Genomic DNA, 23,588 nt, shown 5'->3' on the forward strand with positions numbered 1-23,588 from the left:
CCTGGGACTGACAATATCTGGGTCATAGAGGAAATACTGGGCAATCTCCTTAGGGAATCCCACTCATACATCACCCAGCTCAGTATCAATTACAATGACTACTTAAGTAAATTAGGATTAGAATTTCATTTAATAAAATGATGAGGAATCTCAGGAGCACAGTTGGAGGCAGGGAGGTGGATTACTTTATCTCTTGTTTACCCTTTGACTCGGGGACTGTCTGAGGTTCCTTCTTAGGCTCTTACAGAAGGAGTGGACGGTTTGTTCAAACAGGGAGCAGTCACATTTAACCTACAACTATAGTCCTCCAGATTCCCTAGGGAAAAGCCACTCATTCACTTAGTACTCGTCGAAGACTCTATGACAGCTTGTTTTACCCAGAGATCTACAGTCCAAAAAATTAAGCGTCAGTAAGGTAGCTTTTGGTGTGTCTCGTCACGTCCACACCTCACCGTACACTAGCAGGGGTTCAGATTCACTGATGGTAATCCTTCCGGGTCCTCGCCGGGGTAGGCGGAGAGGAGTCTTACCCTCTGCATATGGCAGAAGAGGAAAATGAAGGTGCACACCGGCCTAGGGACACGGAAAGTTCTGCACCGCACCTCACAGTTTCCTCACTGCTTCTGCCACCTGCTCTCCTGGTTTGCCTTCCCCCTTCTCCTTCGCTTCGCTTCCCGGAGGCCCCACTTAAACTAAACAAGGGGCGCCACCGAACTACATTTCCCACAATGGCGCGCGCCGACCAGCCTTGCGTGGGGTTTTCCCTAAAATGCCTTGGTAATTAATGTTGAATGAAACCCACAACTTGGGGAAGATCCGAGTTACAGTCTACTTCTCCGTGAAGATTCCTTTTTTCTTCTCCACCTGAGAGCCCCAGTGTCGGGTGAGGAGGCCTCGGCGGAGGGAAATTCATTCAGGCGACTGCCCTGGCCATCCGCTTCCTCTTCGTGCCTCGGCCCTGCCCGGGGGCCTGCGAGTGTCATTGGTGAATGACCGCAGCCCTTGCTGCCGCCCTGCCACTGCAACCATGGCCTCCGGCAGCCCCGGCCTCACCACCGCCCGCCTCCTCTTGCGCTCCTTCCTCCGTGAGTCCGGCAGGGACTCTCTCCTCCAGGCCCCGCGAGTGTCTGTCCCTGCCGGGCGCAGTGTCCTGGTCCAGACCGCGGCTGGGCTTTCCGGGGCGGGACCTCGGCGGGGGCCGGGAGCCGCGAGAGTCTGGCCCCAAATCGGGGACCCTCTGAGGGGAGGGGAGAGGTTGCTGGAGATGTGGCCCGGGGAGTGACCTAGGCTGCTGGCGGATGGGGACGTAGGGTGGCTGAGCCAGGATTCGGGTCTGCGAACCCTGCGGACCTGGGGGCATGGTCTTGTGACCGCGGTGATGAGTGGTGGGATGGGGGCGGCATCTGGACTGGCGCTATTTGGGAAGGAGAGGGAGGTGATCCAGGATGAACTCAGCTGGGAGGGTGAGTGGGTTGAGAGGCAGGGGAAGGATATCAGTAGGAAATTGGCGGGTAAGGCTGATCCGTGTACAGAAGTTCCTACACTTCTAATCATCCTTTCTGTAGATTGTAGGGTCAGCGGAAAGGTGGGTTCTGCACCCAGAGTCAGCATAGCCCAAAAAACTCCTAGATGCTTAGGGTTGGCTGGGACCTTAACCAACTTATTTACAATGTTTCCACCAGGCGGTGTGAACCCCCCAGCTCCTGAAAACTTAATACCCAAGATTGCTAATCTTTGAGTAACGCTGATTATTGAAAATTCTTGCTATGTTCCAAGTCTCTATCTTTGTTAGGTAGGTTGTGTAGGAAGAGACTTTGGAATTAGGCAGATCGGGGTTTGAAGTCTGGCTAGTCCTGTACAGTCTGTAATAACCTTGGGGATGTTTCTAAAGGTACGCCTCAATTTCTATTTCACATCCCATGAAAATATACCATATTTTAGTGATTCTGAGACACCATCACTTGTAAGGTGCACTATTATTTTGTCTACCACTGGCAGTGGAAGATGATTGCTAATTAAAGTTGTGACACACCATTGCTTGTCAGATGCATCCTGATTTAAGAAATTTTAAAAAGTGAAAAAATGTGCATCCTAGAAATGATGAAGTACAGAATGATCTGGTTTCATTGTGCAGAATAAGTGAAACAATTTATATAAAGCCACTGGGATGTAATAGACACTTCACTAAAGTTAGTTTTCTTTTCTCTTCCTTTCTTCCACTTTGTCTTGAATTCTGCTTGTACTGAATGTTGGATGAGACTTAATCCATTTCTTGAGAAGATTACATTCTAAAAGTGTGCAATGAGTGTGCAACAATAGCTACACTTAGTTACTAGATCACTTGAGGACAAACACTTGGCTAGATAACTTTGGCAGGTAGGAAAAAGTTGGGTTTATTGGGAAAGGTTTCTGGAGATTCTTACTGTATAATTTAAAGGACAGTTGAGGGTGTTGTAGGCAGAAGGAAAAACGTGGTTAGTTATACCCACGTCTTTCTCTTCTGAGGTCTTGCTCGTCTGAGTTTCTGAAAAGTGCTAGCCTCAGATAAGTCTGCCCTCTCAGTAGGAGGAGAGTCAAGAAAGAAAGAGTGTCTAAAAGATCAGAATCCTTAAGAAATCATCTAGTTTAGCATTCTGTTGCTGGAGTGGTCTGCGATTATCCTAGTCATGTGATTAACCCGTTATTAAGGGTCTGAGGGATCTGAGATCTAAACCAAGTTATCTTCTATATTAAAGGGGTTACAGACTACAATGTATAAAAACCTCTGAATCCCCGAAGTCTTCTCTTTCTATGCCGCATTTCTAAGCCCATTTCTACTCCCACTGGAAAAACAGCAGCCACAATGATATTACCTTGCAAACTTTTTTTTTAAGGCAGTCACAAATTATTTAGGCTCTGAGGTTAGTAATGCTAGAGATGCCAGGCAATGTTGTTCCCTCTATTCTCTTAAGTTTCAGTTGATGGTTCATTTCATGCTGAAGGTCATAAGTGTTGCAATATTGATTTGAGTTAGAAAAAAAACCCCCAAACACTTGTAGATGCTTTCAAGAGCCCTGTTGGGGGCAGCCTAGAGTGTTTAGAACTTCCTAAGCCAAAAAAACCCACCCAGTTTTATAGCTTGTGAAAAAAGAGCAAGAGTCCAGTTAAAGTGGGGAGAGAAAATAAAATGAAAAATGGGAAAGATTTCTTCCATGACAAAATTTCAGGATTTTATAAGCACCTTTGAAGTTGAAATATTAGTTTGTCAAGAAGTATAAAGCAATGCAAGGTTGTTTTAAACATAAGCCAGGAGTTCCTATAAGTTGGATCTTTTACAATAAATAGGGAACAAGAGTCAGTATTTTTGAACCTCAGAATTATGGTGTTTTAATGCCAGAAAGTGAACCTTAACAATCCAACTGGTCCTATTTCTTTGTTTGGCAAATGAGGAAATAAACCCAGAACATTTTCCTAGTCAGTATCAGAATGGGTACTAGACCTCAGGTCTCCTGACTCTGCGGTGGCCTTTCCACTAATACATGCTGTGTGATACTTTGAGGCTCCTTTTTGAAGTTCTGATTTTTTTTTTTTTTTTTGGGCAGTCTCAGTGGTTTGTGGAGAAGGTGACTACCCTGCTCAGAGGTGCCACCTGCCTGTTTGCCATGTTGTGGAGGCCTGTTTTGGAATCAGGAAAACATTTAGAAGTATAGTTTGGAAAAGGGGACCCTCAACAGTGATGTTTCCGATGCTAGTATGTGTTGCCATTGTGTCTAAGAACCAGATCTTTATTTCAGAGATGCAAAATGGCCTTATCTAAATGAATCAGTGTAGCCATGGGAAAGTGGTTTGATTTTTCTGACCTCAAGCTTCTTTTTCCATGGAAACATAATTGGGAGTGTTCAAAGTAATTTCTCTAAGTATGGGGGAACAATTTCATTTCCCTGAAGGATAGGATTTTGTTGCTATAGGCCCATATTTTTTACATTATATTTGTAAAATTGGGATGTGTCATAATTGACACCTTATAATAAATTAGCAGCATTTTTTCTTTCTTACTAGTACTTACTAGTATTTCTTAAAATCAGTGGTGTTTTAGATTTGGTGACATATGATACTTTTAGCCAACTAAGCTTCATTTGTTGGTAAATATTACGTGAATATATAATTTTGCGTTTGAACAGTGGGTTATTCGGGTAGGGGTAAGTAGCTGCTGAGCTGCTCTGCTGTATTGTAAGTTCCTTCATTGGTAGGAACCATGATAGCCTGTATATTAACATATGCATAATATATATGATTAATAACATGTTAAAATCGTAAATGCAGGAACAAATGAGTGATGAGGACATGGTTTGCGAGGTGCGTTGGAGGAGGAGTATTTTCAGGAACAGGGTCACAGGTTATTGGTCAGGAGCATGAAACTGGTCATATAAGGCCCTGGTTTGCGTCCCATCTGGGCAGGTGCTCTTTGGCCATAGTCGCATCATGAATCCCGCAGCCATCTTATAAACGATGTTGTTGCTCTCTGTGGGGAAGAGGACTCAGCATGTGGCTGACTGGTACAAGTTTATCACCCCTGTTGAAAGCACATCTCTCTCAGATTACTCAGTCCCTTTTCTTCATCACCTTTATTACAGTTTGCACTTTTGTAGTTTTATGTTTCTTTGTTTAATGTTTACCTTACAGGGCAGGACACTTCCTGTGGGTAAGGCTTGAGTCTGTCTTGTTCACCCCTGAATCCCTAGTACCTGGCAAATAACCTGGCATAGTGAACGTCTCAAAGCAATTTGGTCTTCTCATTCTGCATCAGTAATAATAATGATAATAAATAGCTAATAGTGAAATAGCACTTGCTCTACCCTAGGCATTATTCTACGTGGTCTGTATATGATTAACTCATTTAATTCTCATATTGCCTATGAGGTACGTAGTATTTTTACAATGTTTTTACAGTGAGGCTGCACCTTTAAAAATGTTTCATAATTAAAAATTTACCAGTATATGTGTGTATACTATACAATATATGTAGACATGGATTAGTATATTTATACATAAACATATGTAAGATATGCATGAGAACATATGTAAAGCATTTCTGGTTGGACTTATTTGATTTTAAAATACGAATTATATGTTCTTTCTTTTTAGGAAATCATTTACCTTTGTGCTCACATAGGATGTGAACCCAGTTGTGGGAATGTACTGGGCACTTTGCTGCTCAATTTGCAGGCGTCATCTTATAGCAACATCGCAGCCTCCTCATGGGCAGCTGTTAATTCCATTTTCAGATGGGAAGACTGAGGCTAAGGGAGAGCAAAAGACCTGCCCCAGGTCACCTGGCTGGTGAGCGACAGAGCGTAAGCTCGAGCCCAGGCTGTCTGATCCTGGGACTGTGTTCTGACCTGCTCTTGGGACACAGTCCCAAGGTTACGCTGGCTGATTTCTAGGAACTTGAAGCGAAGGTGACTCCACCACTTTCCCTGGAGATGACCCGAGGTGTGGCGGCTACAGTCTTTGGCACTGGGAAATCCATCCTGGTGGCCAGCCTCAGGTCTTCCTGCTGCCCTAATATTTAATTTAAAATCCTCATTTCCTAATATTAGTAAAGTCAGATATCTCCTTGTATGCTGATTTACCATTTGTCTGTCATCAGACTGTTGTCAGTTGTGTTTCTTGTTTATGGCCTTCATCCATTTTTCTGTTAGACTTTTGTTTCTTCCTTCCTGTTGGCACTTCGTGTGGCTAACTAAGGTTAATTCCTTGTCTGTTACGTGTTATGAAAACACTCTCCTGGTCTGTCACTGCCTTTAATTCTGTCTATGGTATGTTTTGCTTTAAGTTCTTTCTTTTCTCATATAGTGAAATAGTCCATTTGTATTACATCACCGCTTCTGGACTTTATTTGTTTAAAAAAAAAGGTTAGCATGGAATTTGTACTATATTGATAAAGCTTTGAGGACCACTAGCAGCATTTAGGGCTAGATTTCTGTGCAATCTTTATACAAATTTTAGGGAAACCTATGATCTTTGCATGCACAAAAATAGATGTATGTTTTTTCCCCCTCTTTCCTGATAAGCTGGAGTTCAGGATTGACATTTTCCAAATTCACACAAAAAGGGATGAAACTTATGACATTTAGCTTGATATGTGTTTCTTTTTTTTTTGTGAGGAAGATCAGCCCTGAGCTAACATGCATGCTAATCCTCCTCTTTTTGCTGAGGAAGACCAGCTCTGAGCTAACATCTATTGCCAATCCTCCTCCTTTTCTTTCCCCAAAAGCCCAGTAGATAGTTATATGTCATAGTTGCACATCCTTCTAGTTGCTGTATGTGGGATGCGGCCTCAGCATGGCCAGAGAAGCGGTGCATTGGTGCACGCCCAGGATCCGAACCTGGGCCGTCAGTAGCGGAGCGCGTGCACTTAACCGCTAAGCCACGGGGCCGGCCCTGATATGTGTTTCTTTTATAGGCCCTGTCTCTAGTCCTGAAATTCAGTCAGACATTTCCTGTGCGTCTACTCTAAGCCACTGTTCCATGTACCTTGGGAGACACGAGGGTGAACAACACATGGTCCTTACACTCATGGGATTTACAGTTAGAAGTTCTAAAAGTGTTTAGATGATACTTGAAATAACCTTTTTTTTTTTTAATTTCTTTCTTTCTTTCTTTCTTTTTGTGAGAAAGATCAGCCCTGAGCTAACATCCATGCCAATCCTCCTCTTTTTGCTGAGGAAGACCAGCTCTGAGCTAACATCTATTGCCAATCCTCCTCCTTTTTTTTCCCCCAAAGCCCTAGTAGATAGTTGTATGTCATAGTTGCACATCCTTCTAGTTGCTGTATGTGGGATGTGGCCTCAGCATGGCCGGACAAGCGGTGTGTCGGTGCGCGCCCAGGATCCGAACCCGGGCCGCCAGCAGCGGAGCGCGCGCACTTAATCGCTAAGCCACGGGGCTGGCCCCTGAAATAATCTTGAAATAAATTTAACCTTAAATAATTTTACTTACAAATAATGTAGTATAGAAAGTAACAAAATGTGTGCACCTATCTGCACACATTGTGTAGTGTTTATTATCTACCACATGAAAGTGTTTACAAGTTCCGTTCCTCTTAATCTGGGATCCCCTACAACACCCCCAATTATATTCAAAAGTCGTGAATGTCATGTGAAGATTTAAGGATTCCTCACTGTACAATGTTTTATTTAAATGTGAACTTATATGAATTAATGCAAGTGAAATTCTCAGGAAGTTGAGTAGATTGACTTTCTAATTGAAAGGTGAGAAATATTTGCAAAATGGTTTGGCCACCCTATGGCCAATCCTAGAACATGGCATGCCCTATGTTCTAGATTTAACTTTAGGAAATAGTTTGCTCTAGTTATTTGATGGTTTTGTCACAGAGATTAACTTTGTATTTAAAACAAAATATGATTGAGCCTCTTTAAGCAGTGGACAGACGATTGAAGATGTATTCAATAAACCACACCACTTTGTATTCTTCAGGAGAAGTACAGTAGGCTATTTTTCATTTCTTAAGGCATTTGATAGATAATTTCGGTGGAGAATAAATGAAATAGGGAAAGAAAGTGCAAGAGCCAGTTAGACAGATTTCATGTTTACTAGTAGTTTGTACTCTTTACCAGCCCAAATTAAAGAGAGTGGTGGGGTTGTGGGAGGGAGGGTGAAGAGATGCGGAAGTGGGGATGAGGAGAGACTGTTTTCATGGGCAGCCTCCATCCTGTGATTCCGGGCCTTGGATTATGTGAGGTGGAGAAAAACAAGGAAAATGATATAGTCGCTTAAAATTTGGTGTTTTTGTTGGAATAGAAGCATATTGTGCATTATTTCCATCTGAGTGCAAACAAATATCAAAAGAGAAAGAATTTCCTTAATTCTATGATGTCAACAATGGTGAGATTTATCATTGATTTAATAAGGGTATTACCTTAAATATATCCACCATTTGTTACATGCCTTACATGTCATGGTGGCATGGTGTGGTGGGAGACTGAGGATTGGTCCTGGCAGGAGTGTGTGTCACTTGGAGCTGTAGACGAGGCAGAAATTAAGGTGAGGAGAATTATAATGTACTATAATTGTACAGCCAGCCCTTAGGTCCTCCTCACAGCCTTGGCAACTGAGAGAGCAGTTGGGGCATGGCAACTGGGAGAGCAGGGATGGGGCAGGTTTGTCTTTTGGTGTGGGGTGAGTTTCTGAGATTAATAAGGCATTTGTGGTGATTATGGAACACCATCGTGGCTTGCTGGGTGCCTCAAGGTTTTCCTCTGGCTTTCAGAGGCCATTTGATTGCCAGCATTTCTCATTTGCTTGACCTACATGTGCAACAGCAGTATTCCAGAATAGAAGGATATAATGGTTAGTGGTTCCTTATCTGGGACATCCTGTGCCTGGTTGATCCCTATTGTGTGTGGGCCAGGACTAGGGCAGAGAATAAGGGAGTTTTTAGTTGCAGAGAAGTTACAGCCATGGCCAGGAACTAGACAGACCTCTTTGCTTTCTTTAGGAGGTTGGAGGTCAAGTATTGGGAATTTTAGGAGTAAACTGCTGGTAGCCCAGGGCTCAATTTAGAGATAGCCCCAATGAGGAATCTATCCCTTAACCCTACCCTCTCTTCTCCCCCAGCTCCCAACCCTCTACACTCCCCCTTCCCCCCACATACGCAGACTTCTCTACTTTGGGATAGGAGAGTTTATCTACCTCGAATGTCCAAGGCCTATTCCTACCATAGTACTTTGCACACTGTGCGGTTATGGCTTGCTTTATGTCAGTCTAGATAGATTGTGTGTTCTTTGAGGGCTGAGATTGTCTTATTCAACATTTTATCCTTGACATTTGGCATTGTGGCTTGGCATAGGTGCTCTCCAAATGTTGCTTGGATAAATGAATGATCGCAACAACCCCAGGAACTGGGATATGTGCTTGATTATTCTAGCATCCTCTCATTTCACTAGCAATGAAACCTCGTCTGGCATCATACAGGATTCTTGTCAGGACAGAACGTGGTCAGGAATTTCATTTCCTTATTTTTGAACATATATTTTGGGGTTGGCTCAAAGGCGATGGCACCCTGTTAGTTCTGGCTTACCTGAAACTAGATCTGTGTGAACTTGGGCTCATACAGTAGAGGGAGAGATCGCATACACACGTGCCCATACGTGCCCACACATATGCATGATAGATGTCCGAAGATCCACTTCATTGGATGCTATAGAATGTCAGGGTCATTGCACAGGCTCAGCAATACCAAAGGCTAGGAGACTGTCTGGTAGGTGAGCTACTATTCGTCACACTTTCTGATGCAGTTTTTATGAGCACCAGAGATCTGGTGTTATGAAGTCTTGAGCTCCACAGAGTTGATCTAGGAGGTCTAGAGTAGGAGAGGGTAGTGATCTTAGTTGTTCTGGGTTTGAGGCCATGCTTTATGGATGTAGGCAAACCTGCCTTTCTCAGGGTACAGGGCCACTCTTGCCCTTGTGGAAGGAGAAGTGAACTGTCTGATGTCTCCTTTCTTAAATTAATGAGCATGAGGGTACTTGTGGAGGACTAAACTTGACCTTCAAAAAGCAAATATTTCCTTTAGCAAGTGTGGGCTCCAGATATCCTGATTTTATCATTTGATCTTGTAAATAAATTTTCTACTTCTTGTCTGAAACCTCCTGCTAGATGGAGCATTTATTGAAGATTCCAGGAGTGGGAGGGACTGGTGGAACAGATTCTGCCAGGAATAGTGGCAGGAGAGGAAAGGGTATAGCTCTTCCACAAGTGTTGTGGTTGTGGGTCTCCAGCTGGGAGAACTGGGAGTCAAGGGCAAGAAGGGGCCTTGAGTGACAACACTGGCTAGAGTGGGCTCTCAGGCCACAGTCCCTGTTGTAGCGTCCTCTGGCCCAGGGTCAGGTGATTAGCTGTGCCTACTGTGCTAGGATTGTGAAGGACTTGACCTTCATTGCTCCCTCATGGCCCCTTGTTCAGTTTCTAGTCTAGTCCAAGAATGTGTAGTTAGTTGTCTGTGACCCAACAGATCGGTGTGCACACAACACTCCTCTCCTGGTTGGTAAGGGCAAAACCTGGGCCTTTCTCTTCTCTAGAGGTACAGGGGTCTCCAAAATTCAGAGTTGTTAGATGCTGAGGTCAGTACCTGAGTTGAAGATGACTTAACAGATGCTCAAAGGGCTAGAAACAGATTAATTATTGGACTTGAGATCTAAGGATTTAGGAGGGCATAAGGCAGTGGTTCAAGACAGAAGACATGGAGTGGACTCTGGACAAATATGGACAGTTGCTGAAAGTAACTTAGATATTTTTTTACTTGTTTCTCCCTCATCTGCTTTTTCCATTTATTTTATTTTCTCTATTTCTTTTATACGTGAGGTCTTGAGTCTTGCATCAAAAGAGATCAAATTAAGTAATTTTGGGTTATATTTTAGACAAGTTTTATTCTATGACTTAACATTTAATATTAATATTATTGTTGGGGAATGAGTTGCAGAGTTGTTCTTACTAGTTCTCATGACAAAGTTTGCCTCTTAGCTCTCCTGTTGTTTATAGATGTTGGGTTTAAAGGGGTTGGGTCACATGGGGAAAACGTGGCTGTTTAGTAACATTATTAGTGGGGTTGATACCTAGTAGTCAGTCCCTGGATTTAATTTGAGCCATTTGTCTTTGAGCCCTCGTTTTCTTTCTGAGGAATGAAAATGATGAACTTAAGCTTTTCTTTCTCAGTCCAGAAAAAGCTACAAGATTGTGGTTCTTGGTAAAGAGGGAATCCTGGAGAATAGGACAGTGTCTTTTTTTTTGTTTGCTTCTCTAATCTATTTTTTTCTGTTTGTGAGGAAGATTAGCCCTGAAATAACATCTGTCTCCAATCCTTCTCTTTTTGCTGAGGAAGACTGGCCCTGGCCTAACATCCATGCCCATCTTCCTCCACTTTATATGGGACGCCGCCACAGCATGGCTTGACAGGCAGTGCCTCGGTGCGCGCCTGGGATCTGAACCCTGGGCTGCCGCAGCGGAGTGCGCGCACTTCACCGCTACACCACCGGGCCAGCCCCTAATCTATTTCTGATGGAAGATTCAAGACCTCACATATAAAAGAAACAGGGAAAATAAAATAAATTGAAAAAGTAGATGAGGGAGAAACAAGTAAAAAAATACCTAAGTTACTTTCAGCAACCTATCGCAATGAAAACTGAGAAATCGAGGTAGTTACTAAAGCCAGCTCCCCATGTTTCAAAATCAGTAGAAAGTAGAGCACAGATGAAGTGTCAGTGTGTCAATGTGTATCATTTAAAAAGTAACATTTAAAGTTGCTGTGATTGCAAGATAGCTCCTGCATTAGAGGGTTTTTTTCTTTTTTGTCACCAAGTTCAATTCATGGTCCAAAAGTTTGGAAAACTTACCATGTGTCCTATTTTATTTACTTCTCAGTGCAACAGAATGGAATTCGGCATTCTTCCTATACAACTTCCCGGAAACATCTCTATATTGATAAGAATACGAAGGTTATTTGCCAGGGTTTCACTGGTAAGCAGGTATGTGTATCAAGATTTTTTTTAAGATGTATACTAGAGCTACAAAAAAATTTAACTGTTTTCTGTTTTTTTGATATCACAAAAGGTACAATGCATGATTGTTGCGTAAAAGTATACAGTAGAGCAATGGAATTGTATCTTAGGAGGAAGTTAGGCGCTATAGTCAGCCTGTAAGATGAAAATTGCGTTTAAATTTACCTTGAAAATCCCTCCCTACCAGTATATTATGTTGAAAACCCACGTATTCTCTTTCAGCAAGTATAACACCACTGGTTTTCCTTCAGCATTGGAACAGATCACTGTTTCTTTAATTAAGCACTGGATAAAGTAGAAGGCTTATGTTTAGGCGATGTAGGAAAAAATACAGTTAAACACAGATGAGTGTGGGGAATTGTTCAAGCCAGAGAGGCTCTTGGGAACTGAGATAGGCAGAGGAAGCAGCACACTGACTTTTCCCATCTCATACTCTCTGGGGGAATGGTCTTCGAGGGGACTGGCTGGCAAAATTGCCTGAAGTATTTTAATTTGTTCTCATCCATCTACATTCATTCTCTCTCCCTATCCCGTGCCTACATCATAGGATTTGCAGAAGTTTAAATGTATCTGTGATGTGATTCCACAATAAAAGGCAACATAAGAATTTCCTTTCTTTCCTTCCTACCATTCTACTCCCCTGGAATTCCTTCTGTTAACAAGTTGATATGTATCCTTCCAGATATTTTGCTTGCTCATACAAACATATGTATACTTATATAATGTGCATTCTACAGAGTTTATTCTACAGAGAGAGAGATATATATATATATAAAATATTATACAGTATATCTGTCATCCATTTATATGTCTATAAAATAGATTCATAAAAGTAAAATTGGGTGTCAAATGTTCTGTGTACTTAAATATTTTAACAGCTACTGCTAAGTTGCCCTTTAAAACATTTGTACACATTTATAGTTCCACTGTAGTAGATGCACAGATTTTTTTTTTTAAAGGAAGGAATACTACCAAATCAATTAGAAGATAACCACGAGTCTTAGCCTAAAGTATCCCTTTCTTTATTAAAGGAGATATGGCAAGACAAAAGCGGTTAATGATTTTTTTTTTGGTAATTTAAAAGTTACTGATTTTTTTTTTTTTTTTGGCCAGCCCTGGTGGCCTAGTTGTTAAGTTCAGCGTGCTCCACTTCAGCGGTCCGGGCTTGGTTTCTGAGCACGGACCTACACAGCTGTGTTAGCGGGCATGCTGTGCTGTCGGCCCACGTACTAAAAAACAGAGGAAGATTGGCATGGATGTTAGCTTAGGGGGAATCTTCCTCAGCAAAAAAAAAAAGTCAATGATTTTTCTGTAATTAAAAGAATGGTCATGTCCATTCTGTGGTATTTTGGTAATTTAGAGCAGGAAGTGGCACGCTTATTCTGTAAAGGACCAGATTGCAAACATTTTAGGCTTAGTGGGCCATGCAGTCTCCAGTTACAATTACTCAATAGCATTGTAATAGCAAAAGCAGCCATAGATAGTATGTCAGTGAAGGGGCTTGGTTATATGCCAATAAAACTTAATTACAAAACCAGTGGCAAGCCAAATCCCTCAGGCCATAGTTTACCAACCCCTGATCTAGAGAATGATACCTAAATATCCAAATTTCTATAACTTTTGTTTTTAAAGTACTTAGAAATTGCTTTAAAATTATATAGTTCTTTTTTCAAAAAAAATGGGTTTGGTTAGAAGGTTATTTCATGTAAAATGTCCTTTCGTCTTTTGACTTTTTTCTGAAATAACTGGGCACATGAATGTGAATTGCAGTGGACTTTTCTTCTTTTCCTTCTGTTTCTCTACTATCTTAAAAAAACAATCCACCACTAACAAAAAAAGAAACACCCCAAATCTTGAAATTTTGTTCATAGGTAAAATTGGTTTACTTATTCTTTTTTTTTTTTTTTTTGTGAGGAAGATCAGCTCTGAGCTAACATCCATGCCAATCCTCCTCTTTTTGCTGAGGAAGATCGGCCCTGAGCTAACATCTATTGCCAATCCTCCTCCTTTTTTTCCCTTTTTCTCCCCAAAGCCCCAGTAGATAGTTGTATGTCATAGTTGCACATCCTTCTAGTTGCTGTATGTGGGATGTGGCCTCAGCATGGCCGGACAAGCGGTGCGTCATTCCGCGCCGGGGACCCAACCTGGGCACCAGTAGCGGAGCGCGCGCACCCAACTGCTAAGCCACGGGGCCGGCGCCTGGTTTACTTATTCTGATAGCCATACATTTTATGAGTATCACTTCCACATGTATACATTCTAAATAAAGTTGACGCTCATCTAAGATTTGAAGTACATTTTATCACCCCTCTGCCAGTTAAAATATGTATTCATTTTGTTAGCATATAATCAAGTGTTTGATTAGCTCAGATTCCCCACATAGGTTTATTATGTATGATTTTGTTTTTCTCCTTGCTAAACTTTATATGATCCTCTGACATTTTAACCCCTGACCTTTCCTTTTTAAGAACCATTGTCCATGGTGTAAGCACTGTTTGAAATTGTCTCTGCTTCCTAAATTAGGTGATGGTTTGCCTAAATACTGAAATCCAAGGTTGGTTTCAGTGTCTTTCAGTTATCTACAATTACATTGTTTCTCATTCACTTTTCTTTTCTTTTTTTTTTTTTTAGGTAATTGGGAGGCTTAATTGCCTCAGATTTGTTGGTTAAGATTCTATTATTATAGAGGTAACAATGAGGCCTGAAATTTAGAGTTTATCGCGGTAGAAAATCTGCATTTTTGTCTCATTAGTTTCTTTTTTTTGAGTGCGCACATTGTTCCACATACAATGAGGAGTATTTGTATTTCAGAGTGGATTCCAACAATGCAGATTTCCAATGGGTGGAATTTCTTGTACTGGCTTTTAAGAGCTGCTAAGACCATCAGTATTCTTAACTGTGGTCTGGATGGTGGTAATGGGAAAACTAAAGAAGATAAGATTATTAATAGGAAATGTTATCCCTGTTTAGCACTACATTAGGACTAAAAAATTGGTCCATTTGAGTTTATCTAACCGTGTAGTAGTCTAGGGCAGTGCTTCTCAAACTATCTGGATTGAAAGACCGATTGGTGTGTGTTTGTTTTTAATTTACAATCTAATGCAGATCAATACTTTTTGCAAAATACAAGAAAAGTTGCAACAATATAATATTGCTATAAAAGTTGGCAAACATTCTTACTTTTATTTTTTTATTAGATTTTTCTTGTTTTCTTTTTTTCCTATTTCTTTTTGCATTTATCTCACTACAGACCAGCAGAAGTCTGTAGACTACATTTTGAATAGCACTAAAGAGATATAAATAGCTTTACAGAGAGAGAGCACTGGCCTGTGGTTCTTTCCAAAACTCCATCACGACTTGAGACAAGTCAGTTAACGTGCTTGGGGCTAGTTTCCTATTTTGAAAAGTGAAGAAGTTGAATCAGGAAATTTCTGAAATCCCCCTTAAGGCCCTAATTTTTATGCCTTTAATAGAACTTGAGTTGTTGGGTCAGCATTTTTAGGTCCCTGTAGAATGACCACATACAGCCATTCAATTTTGAGTGTCTACCATATATAATGTGTTGATTTAGGTGCCATCTCTCAGTGAATAAAGCAGACAAAAATCATTGCCTTCATGGAATTTACATTTTAGTGGTGGGAGAGAGCAACATATCAACAAAATCAAAGAGGAAATTATGTGGTATATTAGAAAGTATAAATGATATGGAAAAAATAAACCAGAGAAAGGAGAAGTGTGTGTATGTGTGTGGAGTTGTGGAGTTTGGGATGGGGAAGGGGGGATTTTGTATCAGGTGGTCAGGGGAAGCCTGATCTCTGAGTCCAGATCTAAAGGAGATGTGGGAGTGAACCAAGTGGCTATCGAGGGGAAATGTATTCCAGGCCAAGGGGACAGTGAGGCTGTGAGGCAGGCGTCGTGTGTGGAAGCTGCAAGGCCAGTGTGACTGGAGAAGAGCACGTGAGGTCAGACAGGTGAGGGGTCCTGATGTGAGGAGGCAGACTGAATGTTGACTTGGAGGCCAGTGTGAGGAGTTTGGCTTTTACTGTGAATGAGATGGAAAGCCATTGGAGAGTTTGATTCGAGGAGTGACACGATCTTCCCTGTGTTCTGACAGGATCACTCTGGCTGCCGTGTTGAGAATAGATTGAAAGGGAGCAAGGGCAATGTTCTGTCAAGAGTTGATGGTGACTTAGATGAAGGTGGTAGCAATAGAAGGAGTGAGACGTTGTCAGTTGTATTTTGAAGGTATGGCAATAAGATTTACTGATGTATCTGATGTGAGATATAAGAGAAAGAGAAGAATCAAGGATGACCAGTATTTTTGGTCTGAATGTCTGTGAGGAGTGGAATTGTCAGTAACTGAGATGGGGTAGACTGTGGTGAGGAGTCATCAGGAACTCGGTTTTGGGCATGAATTTGGGATACAGTTCAAGGCAAAGATCTGGGCTAGGTATGGGGGGGGGGTTGTGTGCCTGTGTGTGTGTGGGAGGGGTTACCTTATGGAAGACACTGCCATGATAAGGGATCAGATTACCAAAGGCAGGAATTTAAATGAAAAAGAGAAGTCTAGGGAGAGAGAGAAAGAGAAGAGGGAAACCAAGGAAGGTGGAGCCCGAGGAGCCTAGTGAAAAAGAATCTCTCAGTCCCTGGAGACATTTTTGGTGGTCACAACACCACACTGGGTTGGGGAGGAGGGCGTGGTACTGGGATCTACTGAGTGCAGGTAAACATTGCTGCCACACATTGTACAAAGCCCAGGACAACCTCCCATAACAATGAATCAACGTGCCCAGAGCGTGCGGAGGTTGAGGAGGGAGAGTGAGTGGATAGGGAAATGCAGGATGCTGACTGGGCAGCACTAAAGGCTCACTTAAGGGCAGTGATCATTAATTTAAAGTGGGACAAGTTAGCATCGTTTTCTTTTTTCTTCAGCTACTGTTGGCTGCGTAGTGCAGTCTTAGAGGTGGTGGAGAATTGGATTTAACCAAGGTTGTGATTTTGCCAGATGTGTAAGTTGAAGTGAGAGAGAGCCAAAGTTGTCGTGTAAGTATAATGATGGACTGAGGATTTTAAACTGAGTAAAGAGGGATGTGATGACATCAGGAGTGGAGGAACAGTGAAAAGGAAGTGTTCTTTTAAGTAAATATCACGATTTTTCTGATTGTCAGCCAAATTTGAAAACGGAATAAAAAGAGATCCCCTTTTTTAAAGAACAATTATTTTGGGTTTGCAGAGGCCTGTTTTGCTTCAAGGTTCAAAGCTGTGTTTACTAAGTTGATGAAAATGCTTGGATATATGTTACTGTTATACTCTGAGAAATAGTTAACTTATTTGTGTTTCTTTTCCAAGTTGCTGAAGATTGCCTTCAGGTTTCCCAGCCTGCCTTTTCTCATGAGTCTTCTGCTTGTCCCCCCAGGGCACCTTTCATAGCCAGCAGGCATTGGAATATGGCACCCAACTAGTTGGAGGAACCACTCCAGGGAAAGGAGGCAAGACGCACCTGGGCTTACCAGTCTTTAACACTGTGAAGGAGGTAATGGATGGTGCTGAGTTTGCCAAGAAAAGAAAAGCAGAGGAAGAGCAAGCACACTTTGGATAGCGCTCTTAATTGTGTCCCTTTTGGGAGAGTCACTTGCTATTTTAATATCCAATAATCTAGAGAAATTGGAATCTCAGTAAAAACCAGTGGGTTCACTTTAGTCACGTAGGCCCAGGACGTTTTCTCCGGTCACTTTGGTTTATAGGCATTATCAGCTCATAAGGGAAGAGGTGTTGTGGCTTGGCTTCTATTTGGCTTATTATCCTTTCCTTACCCTTTCTTATTCTAGGATGTTAGTAGTGCACGTGTCAGCATCCCCCCAGCACTTACTGAGAATGGGCTCTTTGCCAGGTGCTGTGCTAGGTGCTTCTTATACCTGCCTCATTCAGGCCTCTCCACAGCCCTCTGAAGGAGGTGCTGCTCTCATCTCCACTCTAAAGACAAGGATACTCTAGGTGCAGAGAGGTGAAGGGTTCTGCATGTAGTCTCGTAGCTGAGAAGTGGCAGACTTAGCAGGGCTCAGAGTAAGTAGTATGGTGTTCCTGTGTGAAAAAACTGAGCTGTCGAGTCGGATTGACAAATCACAGAGTCCTAGTCTCTTCCCCAAATTGCTGGTTTCTTAATACTTTTAAAATGATTTTAAGCTAAACTTTTAATTCTTTGTTACAAAACTAATATGTGCTTATTGTAAAAATTCAGATAAGATAAAAGTATGTAAAGTTAAATTTTATAGTGTTTTCCACGTCTCAGATTTTGCCTTTATAGAGAGCTAATTTAAGCTCAGTGCGTATTCTCTTTCTACACCTATATGACTATATAGAAAAATAACAGTATTATAAAAGAAACTATAGTACAAATTCTTGGCTATTTAATAAAAAAAATCTAGGAAATAAACTTAGTACTTGGGATTGATGATAATAAAAAAAGTACCCCTCCCTCTCTTCATAAACATACTTTTAAGGCATGTTTTAAAGTATTGCATTGTTTACAAGTACAAATATATAGACTTAATCTCTTTTCAGAATACTAACTTCAAATTGAAGTTAATTTGTGTTCTTAAACCTAAAATGCAGGAAAAAACAAATCTCATTCAAATTTGGAATTTTCATTTTACTGTAAACTTGAGAATAGTGTATACTGTATGTGTGTATGTGTGTTTTAAGAGTACTGTATTTTATTTATTTTTTTGGTGAGGAGATCAGCCCTGTGCTAACATCTGCCAATCCTCCTCTTTTTTTGCTGAGGAAGACTGGCCCGGGGCTAACATCCGTGCCCATCTTCCTCTACTTTATATGGGACACCGCCACAGCATGGCTTGCCAAGCAGTGTGTCGGTGCGCGCCCGGGATCCGAACCGGCAAACCCTGGGCCGCCGCAGCGGAGCACACGCACTTAACCGTTTGCGCCACCGGGCCGGCCCCTAAGTGTACTGTATTTTAAAGAGTAAAAAAAAACGTTGAAAATCGTATGTTCTGTAGAAGAATCATTTAAAGTCTTTTTGCTTTAAATTTTTGTTTGTTTTTTTTTCCCTCCCTAAATTCTCTTGTGGCTGACTTCATGACCTCAAAGTATAGAGAGGAACTGTTTTCTTTTTTTTTTTTTTTTTTTTTTTTTGTGAGGAGATCAGCCCTGAGCTAACATCCGCCAATCCTCCTCTTTTTTTTGCTGAGGAAGACGGCCCTGGGCTAACATCTGTGCCCATCTTCCTCCACTTTATATGGGACGCCGCCACAGCATGGCTTACCAAGCAGTGCGTTGGTGCGCGCCCGGGATCCGAACCAGCGAACCCCGGGCCGCCACAGCGGAGCGCGCGCACTCAACCGCTTGCGCCACCGGGCCGGCCCCAGGAACTGTTTTCTTAATTCCGCTGGGGAGATTTGACTTTTGTCGTGAGCCTTTTTTAGCTTTCTTTTGAAGGAAGTTTTTGTTGCTAAGCAATTCATTTATTATTCATTGTGATACAAATAGATATGATATTTGGAATATTCTGTAAGTTCTTTGACAGATACTGTTCCTTTCTCACCTGTTCAGCTCTTACAAAAAGCTTTCTGAATGAATAGGATGGATACCTTTCATCCAGTATTATTTGCCAGCACCGAACCTGTTGTCACAGTCTAGCTTCTGATGTATTTGTAGCCTTAAGAGGCAGAAAACTGTGGGATATATTTTCCATAAAATACCTACATGCCTATGATCTGACATCTTTTGGTACCAACCTAGTTTTGCTTCTTTTGTACCCCCTTCTCTGTTACTACCTTGAACAGAGTTTTTAAAAAATTATTTTCAACCCTTGGCATTGTTTGTGGATGCTCTGTCAGCATCCTTTGACTTTGTTCTTCCGTCACTGTGAAAATTCCTTTTTTTATTAGGGATGCGGTAGAGAGAGCTCACTCGGGGGATGTGGGGGATCATTCAGGGATGATTCTCGAAGACACTGTTTTTCACTTCTGTCCTTTCTAGTTGTACCTGTATGTTCTGTAGCTTAGTATTCGTATCTATTGTAAAATTCCATGGGACAGCCTTTTAAAAGGTTTTGATTTGTATCTTAAGTTACATTTTTACATTTATAGGGAGGCAGCCCGCTGTAACTGAAAACGGACACTTTTGAATCAGATACACCTAACTTTGACTCTTGGCTCTGCCACTTCCTAGCCATGTAGCCTCTTGCAATTTATTTAATATCTCTTGGCCTCAGCATCTTGATTTGTGGATGGGGATACTAAGCATGCAGGGTTGTGGGGAAGCCTTAACTGAGACCTGTATAGAGCTCTTTCACAAAGTAGATGCTGCCACTCTTGGAGAGTCAGAGATCACTGACAATCTCTGTCTTCAAGGAGCTTCCATTGCAGTAGAAGAGACATGGCCATACGTAGAGGTGGGTAGAAGGATACATCTGTGTTGATATATGTAGAGAGTATTTAAAGACCACAGAAAGAATGATGGGCAAATTGATGACCTTTAAGTGCTTTGCATTGTGAGGGGTGATGTGGAGTAGATCCTAATGCTATTTGACCCACATTCTTATTCTATGACCATTTATGCACGTGCGTTTTAGATTATTTCTAATAAACATACATTTAGAGTAAAAATTCATTTTTGCTGTCCCTTTCTAATTTTTATCAAGTGTGATATATTTTTAAACAGATGCTTGAGAGCCGAGTTCTGAGGCTCGGGGGCTCACTAGTTCTTTTTCTCTTGGGGAGGTGCTGCAAGGTCTTGGGTACTGAATAAGTGGTACAGTGTCTTGTGGAACATCAAAAATAAGTATAGCCACAGGAATGAGGGGACACAGAGGCAAATTCAGCAGTGCTTTCAGGTTTACTGAGATGCCATCACCTGAGGGAATGGGATGTCACACAAGCTCTCAGTTCAAGGGGCAGAGAGGCTGTGCTTCATTCTGCTCGTCTCTGACAGCACAGTGAATTTGTTAATGGGAAGAGTGGACATGCGATGTCACCTGGTGGTGTCCTTTCCTGACCCCAGGACATTATGAAAATCATGGTATTGAATTTATTTTACAATGTTTCAGTAACAGAGTGCTTCATGGTTAATGTTTCAGGCCAAAGAACAGACAGGAGCGACAGCTTCTGTCATTTATGTCCCTCCTCCTTTTGCTGCTGCTGCCATTAATGAAGCTATCGATGCGGAAGTGGGCTTGGTTGTGTGCATTACTGAAGGTATCCCACAGCAGGACATGGTGCGAGTCAAGCACAGACTGCTGCGCCAGGGGAAGACAAGGCTGATCGGGCCAAACTGCCCTGGAGTCATCAACGTGAGTGTAAAAAGAAAGGGAGCCTGGCTTCAGCTGCTCACAAGGCTAGCTAGCTTTGGCTCAGTCCAGGTGTATTTGTGTATATGACTTAGGAGTTAACAATTTTTTTTCACTTTTCTGAAACTGTGATTTACTTTCCTTCAGCCTGGAGAATGCAAAATTGGCATCATGCCTGGCCATATTCACAAGAAAGGAAGAGTTGGTGAGTATGTTTCTTATTGATTAAAAAAAAAATTCTTTGCCCTAGGCTTAAACTCAGAAAGAGAATTTGTGACTGAGCAAATCAAAATTCATTTTAATTAATTTAACTTTAGTAGAATGTACCAGGAAGTTTTGTTGTGAATCAATTCTATATCAGTTGAATGAGTTGGAGAAACAGTAATAATTCTATAGAATCAGTGAAAATATTTTGGGGTTTTTTAAAAGATTCTTTCCCTGCTCAGCACACTATGGATTATTCCTTATATTTGTATGTATTTAATAGTTAATTTTATTTTTTTGCTAAGTAATAGTCTATTGTGTGATTATACCACAATTTGTCTATTCTCTCATTGATGAACGTCTGGGTTGTTTCTAGGCTTGAGCCGTTATGAATAAGGCTAAGGTGAACTTTTATGTACAGGTCCTTTTGTGGACACATTTTCATTTCTCTTGGGTAAAATACCTAGGAATGGAATTGCTAAGTCATAGGATCAAAGTATGTTCAACTTTTTAAGAAATTGCCAAATAGTTCTGCAAAGTGGCTATGCATTCTACTTTCCCACCATCAGTATATGAGCATTCCAGTTGTTCCACATCTTTGCAAACATTTATTATTGTTAGTCTTTAATTTTAGCCAATCTTCTGGGAGTGAAATGATGTCTCATTATGGTTTTAATTTGGGTTTCCCTGATGACTAATGATGTTATGTGCTTATTGGCCATTTATGTATCTTCTTTTGTGAATTGTCTGTTCAAGTTTTTTGCACATTATTTTTTCTTGGGTTATCTTTTTTATATAATTTTTTATATAATTATTGATTATAGAGGGCTCTATAAATATTCTAGATATAAGTCCTTTGTCAGGTATACGTGCTGTGAATATTTTTGTTGTTAGCCTTTTGTGTCCTATCCTAAAATTACTTTGCCCTCTTGGATATCACAAAGTTTTTCAAAATGTTTTGGGAAAATTGCAGTGCTACTTGTTTAGTTCCTGGAGGAAATAACCAACTTAACATTTCAAAGTTAGCCCATTATGCCTGTTTTTAGATTCTTTACACCTAACTCGCACTAAGCTACACTGTTTCTCCACAGTAATAGATGGTTACGGTATTTTCTCTATCTATAAACCATGACTGTTAATACTAAGTAAGACTAACCACCATAGTGGGTGAATGTCAGAACCAACAGGACTGGGTTGAAGGTCATGATTTGTCTTTATTACTAACGTCTCTTAGAGCTGTCAGCCCTGCTGCCAGTAGCGTACTCACCAAGTTCTCTTAAGAGGGAAGTTACAGGGAATTCCATGGACCATGTGAGTTCTAGTGGGGGCCTGATCCATGTAGTCACTGATGCTCTTGTACATATCTGAGTCCTCTCTATCATCTTTGGTCTTCTTTGAGTGGCTGTTGCTGTAGACCCGGGGTGGGCCTGGAAGAAGGAGTGCCCTGTGCTGAGTTGTCTTCTGGTCACCACCCTGCTTTCTAAGGTGCCTAAAACCCTCAAAAACAAAAAACTAAGAGAAATTCAGGGAAGTCCTTGGCCTTGGTTCTCTAAATGGCCATAACACATTGATGAGGCAATCCTCTGGGAGACTACTTTTAATTCCTTTGAGAAGGGACTTAAGAAAAATATTTCACATAAAAGAAAATATGTGACACTACAAGATTTTTGAGGAGGTGAGGGAGAAAGGATGATTATTTCTACTAACTACTCTTATTTTGATGCCGGTACTAATAGTCTCAGAAGCCTCAATGACTTCGAGTCCTTAAGCTAAGAGTTTAGGGAAAGGCAGGAATTTTCAGTCACTTGGGTATTTCTGAATGGGACATAATATAATATGATAGCAGTAAAATAGTATAGTGGCTTTCTAGTTTGTGTTAATGACAGCTAATAATATTTATATATCAGCTAATTAAATGTTATTGGATTATAAATTGATATTTAACTGTACCATATTTTTGGTTTCTCTTATGATAGACTTTTTTTTTTACTCTCAACCACACATGACATACTTGAGCCCTCCATCCTTTTTTAAAAATTTATTTTAATTAAACTTTGTAGAGTTTCAATCTCTTTGGTGAAGTACTTCTTCTGTTCATTAGTTTTATTCCTGAGCTCACTGAACTGTCTTTCTGAGTTTTCTCGTAACTTGTTGAGTTTCTTCATGACAGCTATTTTGAATACTCTGTCAGTTAGGTTGCAATCTTCTTTGACTTCAAGTTTGGTTTCTGGAGAGTTGTCATTTGCTGTCTCTTCTACCATGTTACTGTAGTTCTTTGTGGTACTTGATGAGTTGATCCTCAGCGGTGCGTTTGTGGAGGTAAACACCTTTCTTATTTGGGTAAGGCTTTGGTTACTTTGGTTCTGAGCTGCTTCTGAAAGTGGTTTCAGAACCACTTTCTGGTTCTGAAAGTGCAGGTTGAGAGCCTGCACTTTCCACTTCCTCTGCCTCTGCTACAGGCGTCATCAGTGCCCTCCTTGTCTGCTTGTGCCTCCAAGGTTGCTGGTGCCTTGCTGCTT

The 23,588-nt window shown here is 41.3% G+C and overlaps 1 protein-coding gene across 2 annotated transcripts in view; it reads left to right on the forward strand.

Moving 5' to 3' along the window:
• The first annotated feature begins 871 nt into the window (after positions 1-871).
• The window catches only part of SUCLG1 (succinate-CoA ligase GDP/ADP-forming subunit alpha), a 40,049-nt gene continuing 17,332 nt past the window's right edge, over positions 872-23,588 (forward strand). The window contains exons 1-6 of one of the 2 annotated variants that reach the window (XM_058550816.1): positions 1,032-1,085; positions 5,125-5,319; positions 11,422-11,525; positions 16,975-17,091; positions 20,656-20,868; positions 21,013-21,070. In XM_058550816.1, the coding sequence (XP_058406799.1) occupies positions 5,265-5,319; positions 11,422-11,525; positions 16,975-17,091; positions 20,656-20,868; positions 21,013-21,070 (547 nt within the window). In that variant the 5' untranslated portion in view covers positions 1,032-1,085; positions 5,125-5,264. Of the gene's footprint in view, positions 1,086-5,124; positions 5,320-11,421; positions 11,526-16,974; positions 17,092-20,655; positions 20,869-21,012; positions 21,071-23,588 lie in introns of both variants that reach the window. The other variant, XM_058550817.1, reaches the window with a different exon arrangement.

The sequence above is a fragment of the Diceros bicornis genome, chromosome 12, assembly GCF_020826845.1.
Source record: "Diceros bicornis minor isolate mBicDic1 chromosome 12, mDicBic1.mat.cur, whole genome shotgun sequence".
NCBI lineage: Eukaryota > Metazoa > Chordata > Mammalia > Perissodactyla > Rhinocerotidae > Diceros > Diceros bicornis.